At 41.9% G+C, this 21,546-nt stretch overlaps 1 protein-coding gene across 8 annotated transcripts in view; it reads right to left on the bottom strand.

The window, feature by feature from the left end:
• RBKS (ribokinase) overlaps positions 1-21,546 on the bottom strand; it is a 125,344-nt gene that overhangs the window by 79,442 nt on the left and 24,356 nt on the right. For all 8 annotated transcript variants that reach the window (XR_007151142.1, XM_047854029.1, XM_047854025.1 and 5 more), the window contains 4 exons: positions 16,981-17,044; positions 15,983-16,045; positions 12,469-12,633; positions 4,650-4,741 (listed from right to left, as the gene is read on the bottom strand). Coding sequence is in view for 7 of the 8 variants with exons in the window: in XM_047854029.1 (XP_047709985.1) it covers positions 4,650-4,741; positions 12,469-12,633; positions 15,983-16,045; positions 16,981-17,044 (384 nt within the window). In the remaining variant the exon portion in view is untranslated. The remainder of the gene's footprint in view (positions 1-4,649; positions 4,742-12,468; positions 12,634-15,982; positions 16,046-16,980; positions 17,045-21,546) is intronic.

Here is a 21,546-nt window from a genome sequence, read left to right as displayed (position 1 = left end):
CTTAACATTATTTCATTTGTGTATATATATGTAGCATTCCATATACTGCAAAAATACTGCAAATATATTACAGTTTAAAAAAAATTTATTCTCCTTTTCACGGACACTCATTTTTCCATTTTCCCCTTTTACAAACAATGAAGTATTGGATATTCTTATCATGTATATAAAATCTGGTTTTTTTTCCTCTGGCCATTTAAAAATATTTTTGTTTTGACTTTGGATTTTATGCAGTTCCACTAAAATGTATGTTAGTAGACAGTTGTATCTGTGTATCTCAAGTGGTACTTTTAATACACTTTTGATCTGAAGACTTGTGCCTTTCTTCAGTTCTAGAAAACAACCTGCAGTTTTTTTCTCCAATATGGCTTCTCTCCAGTTCTCTCCTTTCTCTTCTTTCACTTCCATTAGATGTATGTTAGAGCCTCTCAACCTATCTTTCTTTTCTCCAATTTCCTCTTTAGTATTAAAAACAAAGTTTCTGTGATATTTCTAGGTGAATTGAGCTTTTCACTTCTGGGTGAATTGATCAAGATTCTTTTTCAATTCACTAATTCTTTGATTCCAGTGTGTTTACCTAATGAGTATTTTGTAGAAAGATTTTAATTAGTGTTTTTCATCCATTTTGAGTTTGTTTTTTGTGTGTGGTGTAAGAAAGTGGTCCAGGTTCATTCTTCTGCATGTCACCGTCCAGTCTTGCCAACACCATTTGCTGAAGAGACTTTTTTCCATTGGATATTCTTTCTTGCTTTGTCAGAGATTAGTTGGCCATACGTTTGTGGGTCCACTTCTGGGTTCTCTATTCTGTTCCGTTGATTAGAGTGTCTGTTCTTGTGCCACTGCCATATTGTCTTGATGATTACAGCTTTGTAATCTAGCTCAAAGTCTCGAATTGTAATGCCTCCAGCTTTGGTTTTCTTTTTCAACATTACTTTGGCTATTCAAAGTCTTTTCTGGTTCCATACAAATTTTAGAATTGTTTGTTCTTGCTCTGTGAAGAATGCTGGTGTTATTTTGATAGGGATTGCGTTGAATATGTAGATTGCTTTGGGTAGTATCGACATTTTAACAGTATTTCCTCTTCCAATCCATGAGCATGGAATGTTTTCCCATTTCTTTGTGTCTTCTTCAATTTCTTTCATAAGCTTTCTATAGTTTTCAGTGTCATTTTCAAATTTCTAATTGACTGATTTTTGTATTCACATATTGTTGCTTTGATTCTGTTTCTCTTTTTTTTTAATGAATGAGAATCTCAATCATATCTATCTATTTATTGAGAGTGAGTGGGGGGAGGGGAGAGAGAGAGAAGGAGAGTCCTAAGCAACTCCATACTCAGCACAGAGCCCGATGTGGGGCTTGATCCCAACAACCCTGGGATCATGACCTGAGCTGAACTCAAGAGTTGGATGCTCAACTGACTGAGCCACCTGGCATCCCTCAGTCATGCTTATTTTAATGTCTTTTTTGCACTGCTTCACCATTTGGATTTCACCCTGGGAAAATTCATCTTGGATTGTTGATTTTATTGGATAACTCTTGAGCATTATGTTTTGTCATCTGAAGGCTCACTTTGCTCTCTGAGAGTTGGAGAATCCCACACTTCAGCTCCCGCTAGGCTTATCCCTGCCTTTCCAGTGGTTTTATGGTTGCATCCATCGGGCCCCAAGGGTCTCTAAACCAGAGCCAGGTGTTATATCGGCAATACGGAGTTCCTGTTCTGCTGTCATTGGCGATATTGCCAATCTCGTCACATTCACGGTCACCACGTTAGCATTGGCTTAATTCCTTCCTGATCAGAGGCAGTACCTCTGTCCTCCTATCTCCTCAGTTTGGGAGCCTTACATATGCTGTAGTCCTGGGCAGCAGGCTTAACAGCTTCCTCTAACATTTTTGGTTAGCAAGGGAGCCTTAGCCCAGCATCTCTGGGTTTGAGCAGGGGGCATTGCCCCAGTCTCCCATGAGTGGCACATTTCTAGTGCTCGTTACCCATTAGAGGTCCCTACCACTTACACCTGCCTCTGGGACTGAAATATGGCACACGCAGGGCTGAATGCTCTAGGATTCTGCTCCCTTTCTGATTTGTGGAGGTGTCTTGTTTTTGAGCTTGTGAGTACCTTTTCATTGTCCCTTTGTATCTTTATATATCAATGGTTTGTGTGTGAGCAGAGAGAGTGTCTTAAAGCATGAATTTACATTATTATCGAGATTAGAAGTCATCCATAAAGGGGCGCCTGGGTGGCTCAGCATCTGACTTTGGCTCAGGTCATGATCTCGTGGTTTGCAAGTTCGAGCCCCACATCGGACTCTGTGCCGACAGCTCGGAGCCTGGAGCCTGCTTCAGATTCTGTGTCTCCCTCTCTCTCTGCCCCTCCTTCACTTGCACTTTCTCTCTCTCTCTCTCTCTCTCTCTCTCTCTCTCTCAAAAATAAATAAACATTAAAAAAATTTAGACGTCATCCTTAAGAATGTTAGGTTTTTAAAGCTTTTCTTTTTTCCATTATGTGTTTGAGATCAATTTTCTTAAAGACTAGAGTTTGTTCATTTGTTCATCCATTTAAAAAGCATTTACTAGGTGCCAACTATGTGCCAGGTACAACGTAATAGATGGTAATTTCCAAAGATAACTGTATCAATATTTGTCACAGTGTATATGCTCTTTTCACGCTGTGCAATGGCAATCTTCTACTGAGAGGTGGAGTGTGAGGGCAGAGTTTCCTGCCTCAGTCGATAGAATGGGCCAGAAGAAATACTGCGTGACTTCCAAAGCTAAGTCATAAAAGCCAACTCTTCTGCTGGGCTCCCCCTCCCTCTCCCTCTGGATACTGTTTCTCGGAACCCAGCTTCTACATTGTGAGGAAGCCCGGGTCACAAGGAGAGGCCTTGTGTAAGTCTGGTCAACAGCCAGCATCAACTAGCAGGCACATGAGTGAAGTAGGCTTCCCATGATTCCAGCTCTCTGCCTGTGAGTCTTCCAGGCCCCAGACATCACCGAGAGAGACCAGCCATGCTGTGCCCCGTCTCTCAATTCCTGATGCACAGAAACCATGAAGGACAAGAAATAATTACAGCAGGTTCCCTGTATCTGCAGTTTCACTTTCCGTGGTTTTAATTACTCATGGTCAGCCGCAGTCAGTAGGTGATCCTCCTCCTGTCGTATCGTCGGAAGGTTAACAGCAGGTTAACGCTATGTCACGGTGCCTGTGTTGCTGACCTCACTTCATCCCCTCACGCAGGCATTTTATCATCTCACACCATCTCGTAGGGGAGGGGTGGGTACAGTACAGCAAGATATTGAGAGAGAGGGAATGTGATCATTCACAAAACTTCTATGACAGTATATTGTTATAACTGCTCTCTTTTATTATTATTGTTGTTAATCTCTTACTGTGCCTACTTTAGGAATACAACAGTGAATAAGACAGATGTCCCTGGCCTCACAAGACTAGTAATTCAATGGAGAAGACAGAAGTACTGAGTAAGTCATTTGAGCTGTGATGAGTGTTTGAAGAATAGTGTTCTGCAAGTATCTAGCAGGGAAATCTACGCCAGTTGGCCGTGGAGGGTAATCTAATTTCTTACTATAAAATGGTTATTACTTCCCACAATTCCTTCCTCCCAGCACAAGGCCTGGCCATAATGGGTGCTCAAAAATACTGCATAGCTTATTGTGATTGGTTAAAATTAGTTTCCTTGTGGCAGTCTTTTTGTTTTTGTTTTAGTTTTTATTTACTTCATGTTCTGAGAGATGAAATTAACAAAAAGGCAGGTCAGGAAATCCTGGAAACATGCATTCAGCCTCTGAACCACATGGAAAATTACTATTACAGTTCTTTAACTACTAACGTTCTCTCTGCATGTTGCATCGTATAGTGTGTCTTTGCCTCCCAACATCGAGAGAGAGAGCTCTGGTCTAAAACTGTCTGACCTATATAAGGGAAAAATACTGAAATTTTCTTCCTAAAATGGTTCAGAATGAATGGGACGATCTGAATGTAACTGAGAGATATTTTACTCAGCTCTATACATTAGGACGCTCAGATGGACTGAGAGAGCCCTCTCGTAACAGAGTGGCCCCTGAAGTCCTTCCTGTGGCATCATGGAGAACCTATGTCTGTTCCCTCAGGCAGTCACAGCATCTTCACAAGAGAATGTAGCAAATGTTCCAGGGGTTGCATATTAATTAGGGTTGTTAGACCAGTTGAATTTGAATTTCAGATAAATAACAAACAATTTTGTAGCATAAGTCCATTTCGTATATTATTTGCTGTTTGTTTGAAATTCAAATTTAACTAGGCATCCTGTATTTTTATTCACTAAATTTGGCAACTCTAATACTAATTATTCCATAGAATGTGGAATAATTAAAAAAGAAAACAAAACACCAATAGTGTGAAGGCAGGGAGGGGACTAAAATTAGCTGAGGTTTGAGAAGTGCCAAATTATGGAGATGACTCAGGGAACCTTTTTCTCCACCTAGGATTCACTAATTTCCTTTTCTCCACACCCCAGTTAGCTGAAAAATGTGTTTTCACTGGGCTCAAGAATTCACACGCAATCAAACTGACATGATTAGTCCTGCCTCTTTGCTTTACCCGTTTGTATGAAAGTCTTTGGTTTCTCATGGAATGAGCAAAACCTTCCATCCTTACCTCAGTTTCATTGCAGCAGAACACATCTGAGAGGGCGTAGAAGCGAGGATCCAGGTCAGCAATGGCAGGAGCTGGATTGAACAATGTTTTCACTGTAAAGGAACGGAAAGGGGCTTCAGTGGTCCTCATTTTTAACATGGTGTGTTGACAGACATTGGGTAAAGGCAATCCCTGAGTATGACCACTTTCCCCATGAAATGAAAAATCAACTTAGTTACGGGTGTGGAAGTCTAAAATCTCAGTCTCTATGATGGCCTAGTACCAGCCCCTTCTTATTTCTGTTTGCTCTATTTTTCACTCTGCAACACTTCAGCTTCAAGGGCAAGCGTCGGTATTACAGTCAAGATGATTACAAAGTTGTGGCAAAGCGCAAGAATATTAAAGAAAATTTTAAGTGCTGTGGCCTGAAAGGACACGCATGAACGTGAACATTCAGGCTGGTGAACATTTTTGTTCCTAAGTCCATTTTCCAGGAAAGAAAAGAAGTTAGAAAAGAAATAATGAAGAGGTCAAAAATTTCCTGGTAAGAATAGTCAAATAGGAAGTTTATGTACATATGCAGGTTTTGAACATCTATGCATGCATTCCAGATATATCACAAGTACTCATGCAAACATACGCTTTTTTCTAAGATTTTGTTTGTAAGTAACCTCTACACCCAAGGTGGGGCTCGAATCCACAACCCTGAGAGCAGGAGTTACACGCTCCACTGACTAAGCCAGCCAGGCTCCCCAAACATACATTTTCACAGAAGCTTACGTTCTTGGCTTCTGTGAAGAATCTGGGAACATAAAGGAAAGCTTGATTGAGAAAGGAGGAGGAATTCAATCCGAGACTGAGAGCTAGCTCAGACTAGGGACCTACAAGAGAAGGATGGATAGGGATAGCAGAGACAGGGAGAATGAGAATGTCACAGCCAATACAGCATCAGAAGAATTTCTGCATTTTTCAGAGGAGGAACGTGAACCTCAGAGAGATGAGGTCACAGTCTAAGGTCATATGCTGGGACATGGTTAAACTGGGTGCCCATGTGGGGTCCTCCAGCTTTAAGTCCAGTATTTGGTCATCTCTCTAGGCCAGGACTCTGTTTATAGCAACACAAGCCTCCATTCCAATTTACAGTGTATTTAAAACAGCCTCTGGTGTGGAACTTGGCAAATAAATTTATTTATTTATTTATTTATTTATTTATTCATCCATTCATTATTTATTTACTATTTTTAAAGAAGTCTTCAGAAATCACAATGACAGGAAGCTTCCCCTTTATCAAAACACTTATCCACCAGAGTACCCAACTAGATTGGCTGGTTTCTTTTTCTCTGCCCAGGTCCAATGACTTATGTGTTTAGTAGCCCCAATGGACCCACAGAGTAAACTCCTCTAGCTGCAGTTCTCAGAGACCCGTCTAGAACAGTGACCCACAAACTTCCTTGCACATCAGCATCACTAGGAGAGCTCATTAAAGTGCATGACTTCTGGTCTCCCCCTCGAACTCACTGATCAGAATCTCTTGGGGTAGGAACAGGAACGTGCACATTGAGGAGTTCTTCAGGTGGCTCTTCTGTAGCTGTTGTGGCATCGATCCGTTCCACATTCTTGGGGAGATGCTTCTCAGCACGTGGCTAATGGAAACTATCCACTACTTCTGCCTGATAAAGCTAGCTAGTTTGCTTCCATACCTTCCTTGGTCTTAACACTTTGGTTTGGTCAATGGATCTCGTCCAGTGGTCTACAGACTAATGCTATTCCCACATTTTCATTATTTTAGAATTCAGAATGTCCACCCACAGAGATCCTATGGTATATTTTTGGCTGCTCATATTTTTGCACAGGTTATTGTGCAGCTTAAGTTAGAAAACGGGTGTAAAAGCCCTGTGTAAACTGTAGAGTGTTGTACAAACGTAAGGGATTATTACTGTTATTATATTGTCCTTTACACACAGCTCAACACCCCCGCCCATCCACCCATCTCTTTTGCCTTCTGTTGAAGTTTGTAGCCTGGCAACAGTCTCTCTCATTGGTTTTGTCGCTTCTGCAAGGTCTTAAGAGATGTCAGTTACGCATAAAGGCCCTCAACGCCCAGCATTCCAACACACCCATTTACTTTTTACCTCTGTAGAACAAATATATTGCTCCCTATTTTCCTTGAAGGGTAAATTGCAAAAGCATTGCTCACATATTATGATCTCTAAATCTGCATGCATCTGAGCACAGGTTAGAGCGAAGTACCAGGATGGAACAACAGCTTTGAGCCATTCTTATAAAAGTGCCATTTCATCTCCAAAGATCCCTGACCCAGCAGTTCCTTTTCCAAACCTATCCTACAGAAATACACAGGCAGGCAAAGATGAGGTACAGTGAGGTTCAGGATGTACAGTGATGTACAGCTCTTTTTTTAACAGAAAAAGAGAAAAAGACAAAAAGAAACCTAAGCTTCTATCAAAGAGGACTGGTTAGGAAAAAAAAACAAAAACCTCTAATGGAATGTTCTCCTGCTGTTAAAAAGAACGAAGCAGATTTCTGTTTAGCCACAGAAAGATTTCTATAATTTGTGAGTAAAAAAAGGAAGTTTTGTAATAAAATCCATAGTATGACCCTCTCTCTCTTTTTTAAATCAAACAAAGCATACTTATATGCGTATTTACATTTATACACTTGCACAGAAGAGAACAAAGTCTGAGAAGTTACTCACTAAACTAATAAGGGATTAGTTCCAAAGGGTGATTGATGGGCATCAATCAGACCACAGATTACCTGCTATACACCAGGCAAAGACATCATTCTTGAAACATGTATAATATCTTACATCAAAAACCAAGTACATTGTAAATGAAATGATATAATGTCTGGCTGTTGCTTCCAAGGTTGCGGGGGGTGGGGGAGGTGGGGGAGTAGTGAGTTGGGGTATAGATTCAACAGGATTGGCCATGTGTTGAGAATTATTGAAGCTTAATGACAGTAAATATGGGTTTACTGTACTATTCTCTGTATGTCCAGATAGATTTGAAGTTTTCCATCATAAAAAACAAATTTTAAAGAAACCATTACATTGCGTTTTAAGCAATAAAAAGAGTTGCTGGAATGAGACATTCTACAACTTAATCTGACCATAAATATTGTATAAAAACCAATCCAATCTTATTTGCTTGTATTTTGCTGAAGGAAAGCATTCTTACCAAGGCCGGATGGTAACAGGCTGGATATGTAGGCTTAGAGTCTGACTAGTAACTAAATTTAGGGGAAAAAATGAAAATACCATAAAGCAAAGGACTCTCTTTGGCTCGTGCTACCATGAATTAGCATAAATATTTTACCAGGGTGAAAAAACTGTGAAGAATCAGTAGATGTAGTTAATCAAATAAGAACGCACCTTTGTGATAGTTTAGGTGGGAAAAAATAATGTCATCCCGGAACCACACAAAAGCAGAGGACACAAGATGTACCATGGAGTAACTTGGACCTGGAGGGGTGACTGACAGCCCCCAACATAGACGGGCTAAGCTCCCGGTTGTCTTAACAGCATGCCAGTGGCTGGCACAGTGATGCCAGTGAGGAACGGGTGAGCCCTGTGAGGGGGGACGCATAGGTGCAAAGCCAGGAAAATGAGGGGGAAGCGCTTCATGGTGTCACCATGGAGGGCAGGAGCCAGACAGTTAAGAAGGTCCTAATAACAAGCTTGGGGGCGCCTGGGTGGCTTAGTCGGGTAGGCGTCCGACTTCGGCTCAGGTCATGAGCTCACAGTTCGTGGGTTTGTGCCCCATATCGGGCTCCATGCTGACAGCTCAGAGCCTGGAGCCTGCTTCAGGTTCTGTGTCTCCCTCTCTGCCCCTCCCCCGCTCGCACTCTGTCTCTTTCTCTCTCAAAAATAAACATGAAAAAATTTTGGAAAAAAACAACTAGCCTGGAGAAATAGGAAGAAAGTCACCCTAAGTAAAGAAACCGGGAGAAGGTTGGGGTAACCAAACACTGGCTTGGCGGCCTCCCTCTAGGGGTTGTTTACTGTGAGTTGATCAGCAGAAACGCTCAAAAGTTGGGCTCTGTGCTCGTGGCTGTGAAAGTCAAGGTGGCCGGCCAAGAAGTTTGCTTTGCCAAATGGAAAAGGACTAAAGTGGCATTAAAAGATATTTTGTGTCCTACCTAGAATTTAATCTTGGCGATCTTACAATCTCAATTATTTATAATTGTTCCTGTAATGTTCCATTTGCTTTGAAATGGATGTAAAGACCAGACCCGGCATGCCTAATTTCATCCCGAGCAGCTGCAGCACCAGCTCTCTGCTGTGGGCCTGCCTCGCAGCGTCCTGACCCACGGAGGAGGGGGCCGGAGGGTGCCACTGGCTCATTTCTGGTGCTGCAGGTGCTGTTTAAGACCAATGCTCTCTTCTTGGTGAAGACACAAAGAGATTTCTGAGATAATCTATTCAAAGATGGAAGGGGGCCTTTTTCCTCTGTATTTTAACAACTATCCCTAATCCAGTTATACAGTGTGTTTAATTCAGAGCTCCTTACTTGTGAGAAGCAAAGATAAGGTGGCTGTGATAAACCCACAGAGGAGGGGGAGGGGGATTTTACCACCTTTCTTGCAGGTGGAATACTGCTGATGACCACACAGGCGATCTCACAGGGCGATGGACAGGACGCCAGGTGCTCACCGCATCTCTAAGACTGCCCGCTCTGCTCTGCCATCAGGACGCTCACACGTCCTGACATTAAACAACCGTGAGAGCTCTAGGCCCAGTTCTCTTGCTTCACCGAAGGAGAAAGTGAGGCCCAGAGCAAAGAGCTGACAGACTTGCATGCGGTCCTCCATTTACTAAGGGATGGATTCTGAATTCAGAGCCAAGCTTCATGACTCCCAAACCAGTGCTCCTTTCATTGTATCGCTCTTTTATGTGAGAAGGAAGACATTAAGTTCACACACACACACACACACACACACCCCTCATGGTATAGTAGCTAAGCTGCTCTGGCTGGTAACTACCAATCGAGGACCAGCTGAGTTCTGGATAGAGGAGTACGTGTGCACGTGTGCTTGTGTGTTTGTGTTTTGTGGGAGCGCGCAAGGGACGCAGTGCAGAAAGCACTCTAGGATCCGGGAGACGGGAGCAGTGAACACACTGAGAGCTTAGGCTACAGGATGAACAATGTTACAGTTCGTGGATTTTACTTTTCTTCACAAAGGCTCAGTTCCTTGAAATCAACGGGATGTGCAGTTTCTTTATTTAAGTGTGCTCCAGGACACAGAACTTGGGTCCTGGCGTCTGCAATCCGGGTTTCTATGCTGACCTTGGTTGAACTGAGTACTTAACCTCCCCAAGTCTGTCCCCTCACCGCCAATTTGGGAGAACAACGCCTGCCATATCTTTGTCACAGGTTTTCCTGAGGGTCAGATATATTTGAAAGTGCTTTATAAACTATACAGTACATAATAAAGGTAAGGCATTACTCCTTCCAAAATCACTATATGGGAAAGACCACGTGGAATTGATCCTTAGGCAGGCTGGCTCTTAGTAAAAATGCCGACTTGGCCAGTGCTCTTGGGCCTGCCATCACCTACCCCTGCCCGTCCCTGATGCCCCAGGTCCTCCAGCTCCTCAGCGGGCACAGCTGCCAGGCAGGTGATGGAGGAAGCAGTTTTGGACCCCATCCAAATGACATCCTGAGGTCAGGCTGCCTGCCCTTCTAGATAACTCTAGATCCTCCACCGTGGTACCCTTCTCTGCTCCACACACTGGGTAGGTAACGGGGAACCAGAGCAGGACAGAGGAAACCGTGATCCCTGAGAAGCAAGGGAGGGTAGGAACAGAAGGTGCATGAGGATATGCCTTGACCTATATAAGGAAAGACAGGAGCACGAATGAGGTGGCACGTTGTGTTCACATCACCCGATTCGGATGCGTGGCGTGCAGGCGACGCTTACCACAGGCACGAGACTCTCTCTGTGACACCCCTGAGAAAATGCAACCAAATGGGTTTTGGCTTGGAATTCTCTCTGACAGCTTCGAGTCCATTAAAAGTACATTAAATGTCAGTGAGAATTTGCCACGGCATGTTGTTTTGCCAAGAGAAAAATTTGTTAAATCAGGACATACATTTAAAAATTCTCCACAAAATCATTTCAAGTAACTTATTTTCCATTTACTGCTATTTAAAATGGTGTAGACTTTGGGGAGAAATCACTTATGCAAACACACACACACATACACTTACTGTTCTTTTTCTTCTTTTCTTTTTAGTTTTGTATCTTGATGAGAATGTTTCATGTGGAAAAGTCAATGTAAATCACAGAACTATGGTCACAATATCAAAAGGAAGCTACTGTCTTGGAGTGGCTACTTTTTATTTTGCTATATATATTTTTGACCAAATGGCGCTGAGATCAGGATATGACCCTAATTTTACTTTCAATTAAAAAAAATTTTTTAAATATTTTTATTTTTGAGAGAGCAAGAGTGAGCAGGGGAAGGGCTGAGAGAGAGGGAGACAGAGGATTTGAAGCAGGCTCTGTGCTGACAGCACGGAGCCCTATGTGGGGCTTGAACCCATGAATCGTGAGATCATGACACAACCTGAAGTTGGATGCTTAATCAGCTAAGCCACCCAGATGCCCTGGATATGACCCTGATTTTATTTATTTAGTTTTTAAAGTACTTATTCATTTTTGAGAGAGAGAGAGAGAGAGAGCGAGCAAGTGAGCACGAGAGGGGGGGAGGGGCAGAGAGGGAGACAGAATCTGAAGCAGGCCCCAGGCTCTGAGCTGTCAGCACAGACAGTGGGGCTCGAACTCACGAACTGTGAGATCATAACCTGAGCCGAAGTCGGACACTTAACCAACTGAGCCACCCAGGCTCAGCACCCCAATCCTGATTTTACTTTAAAGAGAAAAGTGAAAAGGGGAAGACATTTGGAATTTACTGAGATTCATGACACCAGGCTTGGCATCATGTTTTATTTTATTTTGTTTCATTATTAGAACAATTCTGTCGGGGGGTATTTCTAGATGCGTTTGACAGACAAGGCTCAGAAACATCAGATGGTTCTGGAAAGACCACAAAGCTAACAAGGAACAGAAATGGAGTCTAAATAAGAAGATGCTTTGCCTACAAGTCAACGGTGAAACAGAAGCAAACAGAAAGAAACCATTTGGATTTTTAAAGAGTTTGTTCTTGGCTGGGGGTGGAGTGGGGGGAGTGAGCATGAGGGCAGATGAATCAACGTTAGCCATGTGTTGATAACTGCTGAAGCCAAGTGAAGGGTTTCATTATGCAGTTCTCCCTACCTTTGTGTGTTTGAAAATTTCCAAAAGCTAAGGTCAAATGAAACCAAAGACTTCAAAGACCTTGACAACATAGAGAATATTACATACAAATAATCTTCTGTTGTTTATAGAACAGGGGTGGAGTTTTACAAAAACGAGAAAGAACGAATCTTCAGCTCCTAGAGACGTTTATCAAAATATACCTAGCTGGGCAGTCATCATACAGGACACGCAGCTTGACCTCGCTTCTCGGAAAAGCGATCATTCCACTGTGGGACCATGGGCTGCTTCTGAGGTACTAGTCGCTACTTGTATTATTTCTGCTAACTAGATTGAAGATTTATATCGCTGGATATCAGAAATGCTACTCAGGTTATTTTGTACCCAATTTATAAGCTTTTCTAACCTTATGAAGAACTAGAAGAAGACCGTGAATCTTACAGGCTGGAGAGAGGATATTTTACTACAGGAAAAGTACTGCATTGCTTAACTTGAAAAGTTACCTTTCATTAAAACAGGGATAAACGCTTTTCTAGGAAGAAGAATAAATATGTAAAATCACCTCCATTGCTGTGGGCCATGGTCAGGGCTTCCAAAGAAGTTTCTGGAGTTACTTCTAGCTGGCAGATCATTACTTTGGCTCTGCTGATGGCCTTGGCTGCTTCCCTCAGGTCTTCAGTATTCAAAAGTAAATTCGCTCCGGCCACTATTATGATGATATTCTGGCCTATAAAGAATTCCTACATATTTATATTAAAATCCAAGCAAAGCCAAGCAATGATATTCTGCAATGTTACAATCCCTTACAAAGTCACTATGTTAAATGTGTTGTAAGTATTAATTTTAACATTTCTAGGCAATTTAGGTGAAGTTCTGTATTCCTACTGTATCTTTTTTTACACTATTCCTGCTCTGTAAGATCAATATTATTCTGATAATTTTGAAAAATCTAAAAAATATTTCCCCATTAATATTCTCATATACAAAGAATACTAGCTGGGAAGTGATATATAACATACTTAAAAATGGCTGGTACGATGTATATGGTAAAGATTCTGAATCCTAGATGACAGATGTGGTAATGATGTGTATAAATAGGAATAAACTTGCCTAACACTAAAAACTAAGGCTCAATAGTATGCAGTCAGTTCATGTACATAACCTAGGGTATCTCCGAGAAGTGATTCTGAAGGTCAACACATAGTTTATAATAGCTAACAGATGGAAAGCTGTACCAGCTAAGGCAGAGAGAGGATATTTGGCCTATCCAGCACCAGATCAAACAGAAGCAGGGGTAAAGGATCGTGAATACTCATCACTTGGACCCACAGTCTATAATCCCACCTAAATGGGGAAGGACTGGGGGTGCATTTATGTTACTGAACTCTCCAGAGCTGTGCTTTCCATGAGTGTAAGCCACAGGTGGCTGTTGAGCACTTGAAATGTGTCTTGTCTAAATTGACATGTGCTTCAATTGTACAATGAATAGCAGATTTTAAAGACTGAGTACAAAGATGAGAAGGTCAAATCTCTTATTACTTTTTAAGAACATTTTGATTCCATGTTGAAAAGATAATATTTGAGAGATATTGGGTTAAGCGAGTACATTAAGATTAATCTTACCTGTTTCTTTTTACTTTTTATTTTGTAAAAAAATTTTTTTCTAATGTTTATTTTTGAGAGAGAGAGAGACAGAGTGTGAGTGGGGGAGGGGCAGAAAGAAAGAGACACAGAATCCGAAGCAGGCTCAGACTCTGAGCTGTCAGCGCAGAGCCCAACATGGGGCTTGAATCCACGAACCGTGAGATCGTGACCTGAGCCGAAGTCGGACACTTAACTGACTGAGCCACCCAGGTGCCCCCTACTTTTAATTTTTTTTTAAAGCTTATTTATTTACTTTTTGAGAGAGACAGAGACAGCATGAGTGGGGGAGGGGCAGAGAGAGAGCACGAGAAAGAATCCCAGGCAGGCTCTGCGCTGTCAGCACGGAGCCTGATGCAGGGCTTGAACTCACGAAACCCTGAGACCATGACCTGAGCCAAAACCGAGAGTTGGATGCTTAACCGACTGAGCCACCCAGGCACCCCTCTTTTTCTTTCTTAAAATGTGCCTCATGGAAAACTTAAAATTATGTATGTGGCTTGCATTATATTTCTTTTGGACGGCAAGGACCTAGAGAGGTGAGTTGTAGCAGCCATTTCTTTGCACTCCAGGCTGCTCGTGCTGATCCTGTATAGACATGACCTAAAATTACCTCTGAACACAGAACACATGCTAGCCTATCATCTTACCGCAGATGTGTCTGTTGGCCGCAAGGAGGACTTAAAAAAGTGGGGATGGTTCAGCATAAACCCAATCTTGGGACTGGAAAAATTCAAAGTACCCACACACACTGAGAGACAACATATCTCCTTCCTTTTCTCCTTCGGTGACCTCATTCTCTCTGCTAGCACCAACTGCTGCTTCTGGGTTGCTGACTCCCAAATCTATGTTTCTGGCCTGGCCTTGGCTGATGAGCAGCAGGACTTAGGCTACAGCTGTCTGACAGACACTGCCATTTGGCTGGATCGTTCCGGCCTCAAACTCAACTTGTCAAGACTGCACTCCTGACTTCACCTTGCTATTCATTCCTTAGCTTATGGGAGCCGACTGTCCCCTCTCTGGGTATTTGTGGTAGCTCCTCTAAGGCAATCTGTATCCTCAAGGGTATAACCATATCCTATACACAAATCTGACAAGTTCTATCATAACAGGCACTCAATACGTCATATAAAACTGTATCTTTGTATGGGAAAGGCAGGAACTTGTTCCATGGATAGGCTAGAAATGGAACTCAAAGACATCCCTAGAACACAAAAAAGAGGTTTAAGACAGAGGTTTAAGACAGGCGGCAATAATTACTTCAGACGTAGCTTAAAGTAATGAACACAGGCTATTGTTAGAATGACAAATTTTATCTTCTTTAAGTGGGATACATTATCTTCTTTAAGTGGGATACATTTTTTCATTGTTATTGCAACTTGGGGATCACTGGAGTAGAGCTGAATATTCTGTATCTTCTGTGAGAAATGATTGTGTGAAACTATCCTACATCAACGACCTAATTATGACAGGGGCCGGGCATGGGCCTGGGTGGCTCAGTCGGTTGAGTGGCTCTTGATCTCGGCTCAGGTCATCGTCTCACGGTTCATGAGATTGAGCCCCACAATGGGCTCTGGGCTAGCAGCAGGGAGCCTGCTTGGGATTCTCTCTCTCCCTCTCTCTACCCATCCCCACTCCCAACCTTTCTTTCTCTCAAAGTAAATAAACTTTAAACAAAAAAAAAGATGTTACTTTGACAAATCCTAAGTTCACACAGTGCACACTGCCCACAATGCACTAGGTTCTGTCCTAGGTGCCCCTTGGAATGCTGGGTCATTCTGAATTCAAGAATCTTATGCAGGTTTTTTTATACTTAAAATAGTGGGAAGAAATTATGAAAACTTTACTTGAGGGTAAAGGGAAGTTACTGTTTTTAAAGACAAATGTTTCAACTGTCGCAAGGCCCTGTGACAGACAGACATGGTTGTATATATAGACTTTTAAGATTTGATTGCCGTTTAAAGAGCAGACAAAATTGAATGCTAATGATAAGTTGGAAGTAATTAGTTGCTGCCATTTGCTCAGTAAATATTCTATAAATATGATTCATCAACTTCCTTGTGCACCTATCTATTTACATTTATTTACCTAGTATAACTGAAATGATGGATGAATACTTAACTGCTTTTAGAGACAAATACCAATTCTGAGTTCACGTGAAGGGTAATGGGACATTATAGGATATAAATATTATTTTGAGGCAACTGTAACACTTCATATGTATTGGATGGACAATTTTATATTTAAATGATCAACCTGGGAAGTATAAATAAAGGGAAACATTTATTTTTTAAACTAGAAAGACCACACTTTAGGCCTTAGACTGGTGGGCATAGTAAGAAATCCATAGGATTAGAGTAAAAACTGATGCTTCTGTTCTAGTTCTGGACACGAACTGCTTCCTGAAATGACACTCTCATATGCGAAACACGTACCTTCATTATTGACAATTATAGAAGCAGTTCCTGTAGCAGCATCTTGAGTCTGATATGTAAATTCTAAAAGAAAAAAGAAATTACAATCATGTATATACAGCCTGGCACGGACAATCTATTTTAGCGATTTCAATGCACCACTAATCGCTGGAAAAGCTTTTTAACCTTTAGCCATCTGGGATGATAAAAGAAATAACTAATTACCTCTAATTTATACCCATCACCTATACAACAAGGAAGACAGAAGTCTTTACTTTGTTGCACCTTCGTTCTGCATTAGTAACAACCCAGCAGACCCCCCCCCCCTCCACTGCCAAATCACCCAAATTACTCATAGCATATCCACATGCATTTTTCTAGACCGCCATTTTTTTTTTCTTCAGTGAAAGAAATGATAGGCTTCAGATGAGAGATTAAAGTCAAACCTATGCAATGCACTTGTTTGTGTTTCTTCATAAACTTTGTGGCTCATGAAGCATTATGGTCTGGAGCGTAAATGGAAATGTTGATCAGGCAGCTTCTGGCAGCGGCAAAAAGCCTTGAAATGGACCCAAAGACCTGCATTCTACTTCTGGCTCTAGCTCCAACTAGCTGTGTGCTCTTGGACAAATTGAGAACTGATCTGGCCTTCGTTTCTCTTTTGTGCAACAATGGTATCGGCTTCAGTGGTTTCTAAGATCATTTCCAGCCATGACATTCAATGACTTTTCTTAAAATATCTTTTGTGAACGTAGCACCTGTTTTCTCTTGTCACCTGCTTTAGAAACATTTCCATGAGATGAAGGTTTGTAATCTCCTATCATTTTATTCTCATCTGGAGGAATGTACATGAAAGAATTAACCAAACGACATTTAAGCAAGATGAGACAGAGCTGTGCATAAAAATTCTCTGGCCACCAGAGGAGGATCTAATAATTCTATTCTATATTCAACTTTTCTTGTAACCAGATCCCAGAGGAAAGTCATAAAAACTAACTTTAAAAAAGATGAAATTTTACCTGTAGAAATATCATTCTGTTTTAAGTTTTCTATATAATCATTGCCAAAAGAATCTTTGCCAACCTGTACCAAAGAAATGATGAATGTTAGATCTTTTACATTTAGTAAAATGCTACAATGTAGTTTTTAGAATACTTAGCATTTTAAAAGGGCATATCTGCACAGTACTTTATAAACATTAGCTAATTAATCTTCTTAATGTAAGATGCTAGACTTGATTTCAGCCCAAATAATTGTTATATATTAATGTTCCACTTGCATCCAACCTAAAACGTGAAGCATTAAATGACTGTCCCAAGTTCAATCACTTTGCTCTCATTTTGATCTGTTCCTGTGGAAATCACCACCGTGCTGTCCACCATCAACGGCCCTCAATATTTATGAAGAATCTCAGTTGTCTGTACTTCACTATAAATGAGGGCATCTTTGTCATGACTTGCCTGGTGTTTTAGAGTCTTCTTTGACACGGGATGGAGGCAGAGAAGGGGGAATTTAAAAAGCTGTCGCTAACTTGGGTAACTTGGTGTAGTGAAAGTCTGTCGTTCTTAAGTCCCAGCATGCATTCTGCTAGTGATCCTTCAGTTTCTCCTTGGACACTCACTCCTCTTCCATTCATAGGCAACATAATTAGGGTGGCAGATTTGTTACAACCATCAATCCTATGTTGGCACATCATTATCACCCAAACTCCATAGTTTACATTAGGGTTCGCTCTGGTGTTGTACATTCTATGGGTTCTGACAAATGTATAGACACTTATCCACCATTACAATCTTATCCGGATGGATTCACTGCCCTGAAAACCTTTCGTGCTCTGCCTATTCATCCCTCTCTCCCTCCAAGTCCTTGGCAACCACTGATCTTTCTACTGTCTCCATAGTTTTGTCTGTTCCAGAATGCCGTATCATTGGAATCATATAATATGTAACCTTTTAAGATGGGCTTCTTTCACTTAGTAAATATATCTGAGTTTCCTGCATGTCTTTTTTATGGCTTGATCACTGATTTCTTTTTAGTGCTGAAAAATATTCCATGGTATGGACGTTCTGCACTTTATCCATTCACCCACCGAAGGACATCTTGGGTTGCTTCCAAATTTTGGTAATTATAAATTTAGGCTCCTGTGAATATTCATGTGCAGGTTTTTGTGTGGATGCCCTCCTATTTTTATGCTTTTAATTCCAGTATAGTTGACATACAGTGTTATAGTTGTTTTCTCCTATTGTATTTTAAATTTTAATCAGCTGTCACCATTTAAGTATTAGGAGGCTTCACAAAAACAAGTTTCCAGGAGGTCCTGAAAATTCAGATGCTCTGGTAACGCTGGGCCCACATTCCTGCAAGGGAACCCAGCTGGGTCTGCCCCAAAGGTGAGTCCATGCTGTCTAGTTGACCACAGCCCCTACCAGGCCTATTGCAATTTATGTTACCTTCTTGGCACCCGTAGGCTTTTAGGCTTCACTCCTGAACTACTTTTCTGTCCTGCAGGTGAGCACCGTGTCATTGGATCATGTATGTGTCTGGGTCTCAGCCACTCCTGGTGACTTCTGCCTTTCCACAGAAAATTGTTCCCCTCTGGATATATCGATAGAAAGAAACCTAGGAGGTTACTTGGGTCAAGTTCCTCAATGAGTGCAGATACAATTTCCTGGTAAGATTTTAGATGGTCTAGATCAGGGGTTGGAACATTTTTTTTTTCCATAAAAGGCCAGATGGGTAATAGTTCGGACACTGTTGGTCAGACGGTCTCTTTTGCAGCGATTCAGCTCTGCTGTTGCAGTGTGAAAGCAGCCGAAGAAAATCTGTAAACAAATGGATGTAGCTGTGTTCCAGTAAAACTTTATAAAAACACATGGTAGGCAAGATTTGCTCCATGGGCGGTAGTTTGCTGACCCAATTTAAATGCCTCCTTCGAGAGCTTCTTTCTCAAAGAACACTTTTCCCTGTGCTTTTCTGGTAGAAATGCTGAGTAGGCAATAATCTCAAATAATATATAATAATTTCTTATGAGCAGAATTTCTGTCTCTACAAAGAAGAGTGTCCACTATAAAGCACTGCTGTAGGGGAGAGTGCCCAGTGGAGGGAGGTCATTTGTCAAAGGTTTTCTTGGTGGGAGGCTGGCCATTTATCTACCAAAGCATCCCATTTCTTAGGTCAAAGATTCATACCAGAAACAAACTGTTTTCTCATCTGTTTTTAAACATTATTTAACTCTCTCCCATGGGCAATCAAGATGTGATATAGTTGGGAGGGACGCCTGGGTGGCTCAGTCGGTTAAGCATCTAACTCTTGATTTCAGCTCAGGTCATGATCTCACAGTTCATGGGATCGAGCCCTGCGTCAGGCCCTGTGCTGACCGTGCGGAGCCTGCTTGGGATTCTCTCTCTCCCTCTCTCTCTGCTCCTTCCTGCTCTCTGTCTCTAAAAATAAATAAACATTAAAAAAAAAAAGATGTGATATAGTTGGGGAAAGCATCACTACAAGAATATTGTAGGGATTAAAGGAAGGCCATTCCTCAGCATGTGGGGCCCGGTACAAATTAGAGCAAAGAAACTTCTTTCTCCCCTTTCCTATCAGTTTAATACAGGCAAAATCTGTTTAAGGTGAACACCAAAGGCATGTCTGATAAATGGTGGTGATGATATAAACATTTGGAAGTGCAGGGATTAGGGAGAATTGTTGGAGAGGAGGAGGCAACCCCAAAACATTTGGCTTTGCCTTCAAGAAACTGATAATACTGCAGGGAAAAGAAGGCGTACAGAGACACCCGTCACACCAAGTGGAATATCAGGCGCATCCGAGGCATGATGAGGAAGGGACAGCCTGCTCAGACTTGCCGCAGTGGTATTTTAGTGGCTGCAGTAGCTGTCTTCTTCTGCTTGGGGAATCACTTGATGGGCTTCGTCCCTTGCTGATGGTTATGGTTCCAGATTTATTCCAATAGTGACTTCCTGGCAAACCTGTTGGCTGGTGTTCTAAGCTCTACGTGAGAGGTGAAACAACATACTCTGCTTTTGCCTTCTTTGATATTCCCATGACAAAAATAAAAATCTCGTGACTAAAAAATAATGGGAAAGTAACAGCACTGCTGAGGATTTACAGAAGTCAACCTTAGCCCTGTTAACTTTGCATCTGGGTTGTGGAGATACATTACAAAGTAAAAGGAGTGATAAGAAGCCTGAGAACAGGAAGACGACCTTTGCACTTGTGTCATGGAAGTCAGAAGTGCCCTCACACCTCCTGTGTGGTTTTGGGCAAGCCACATTTTTTTAAAAAATGTTTATTTTTGAGAGAGAGAGAGAGAAACAGAGAGAGTGCGAGCTGGGGTGGGGCAGAGAGAGGATGGAGGGGACAGAGGATCCAAAGTGGGCTGTGTGCTGACAGCAGAGAGCCCCATGCAGGACTCGAGCTCATGAATCGTTGAGACCATGACCTGAGCCGAAGCTGGACGCTCAACTGACTTAGCCACCGAAGCGCCCCTGGGAAGGTTGCTTTTAACTGCCTCTTGGCCTCAGTTTCCTTATCTGGAAAGTCACAGCACCTGTGAGGATAAAATAACATGCATGAAGTGTGCTTAAAACCGTAAAGGATTAAATAATGGCTTGGTGCTATCACTGTCATTATCATTGTCGTTGCCATCCTCATCATCACCATGGCAGTTACTGCTGCTACCAGGGCAGCTTCCCTTGTGGGGAGGGGCAGGGCTCCTGCTTCTTGGATTCAATCTTATAAACTACTTTCCTGTCCATCTGGTTCTCCCTGATGCTTCCAATTCTTCCTGTTGCTCCCTATTTTCAAACAGAAGAGCACTTGATCATGGAAGCAAGCCTGTGGGTGCATTAAATTATTTAAAAAATAAGACTGTATTACTATTATTGTAATAAAAACGTAACATCTCCATTAATGGTGTAACTAATGCTGTTTAATGTAACCATGTATCCTGTTGCTTCCGCAAGAATAACAGAGCCAACTGGGAGGATGTCTGTGTCTTAGACATACATATTACATCGAAATGTAGACAAAAAGGCAACAGAGATCTGAGTCCTTTCTTTCTGCATTACAGAGTCGCACAGATGCCTTGTGCTATGTAATACTAAAAGAACGCCATTTTCCCGATTTCCCCATCCTCGAACCTCTTACACAATCATTTATTCTGCTGGATTTCCTTTAAAAAAGGTGGAACGAAGTGAACACTTTCCCATCCCCTGTGCTTACTTCTGACTCGAATGTAAGCCTCTTCCCCAGTCGCTGGACACTGATAACCAGGAGTCACAGGAACAGAACCCAAGCAGGTGTCCTGCAATGACTACCACTGACAGCTGAGTGAAGCAACCTTGAAAATCACAGTGAATGATGCAAAGGGAAGGTCCTTGAAATAAAAAGAACGTGAAATAATGTCATAAAGGAACCTTCATAGGTGTCTCTGGAGTCTTCCCTGTTTTCCCGGTCACATTTTGCTTATCAACCTGGCAAGAGAACTTGAAGTGTAAGTATCTTGGCCGTGAAGCAAAATAGTGCGTGTGGAAGTCAGGAAACTTGGAATCGAATTTCAGTTTCTGCCATTA

This window comes from Prionailurus viverrinus, chromosome A3 (assembly GCF_022837055.1).
Source record: "Prionailurus viverrinus isolate Anna chromosome A3, UM_Priviv_1.0, whole genome shotgun sequence".
Lineage (NCBI taxonomy): Eukaryota > Metazoa > Chordata > Mammalia > Carnivora > Felidae > Prionailurus > Prionailurus viverrinus.
The sequence above is the reverse complement of the archived record's forward strand: the minus strand, read 5'-3'. Positions and strand labels throughout refer to the sequence as shown.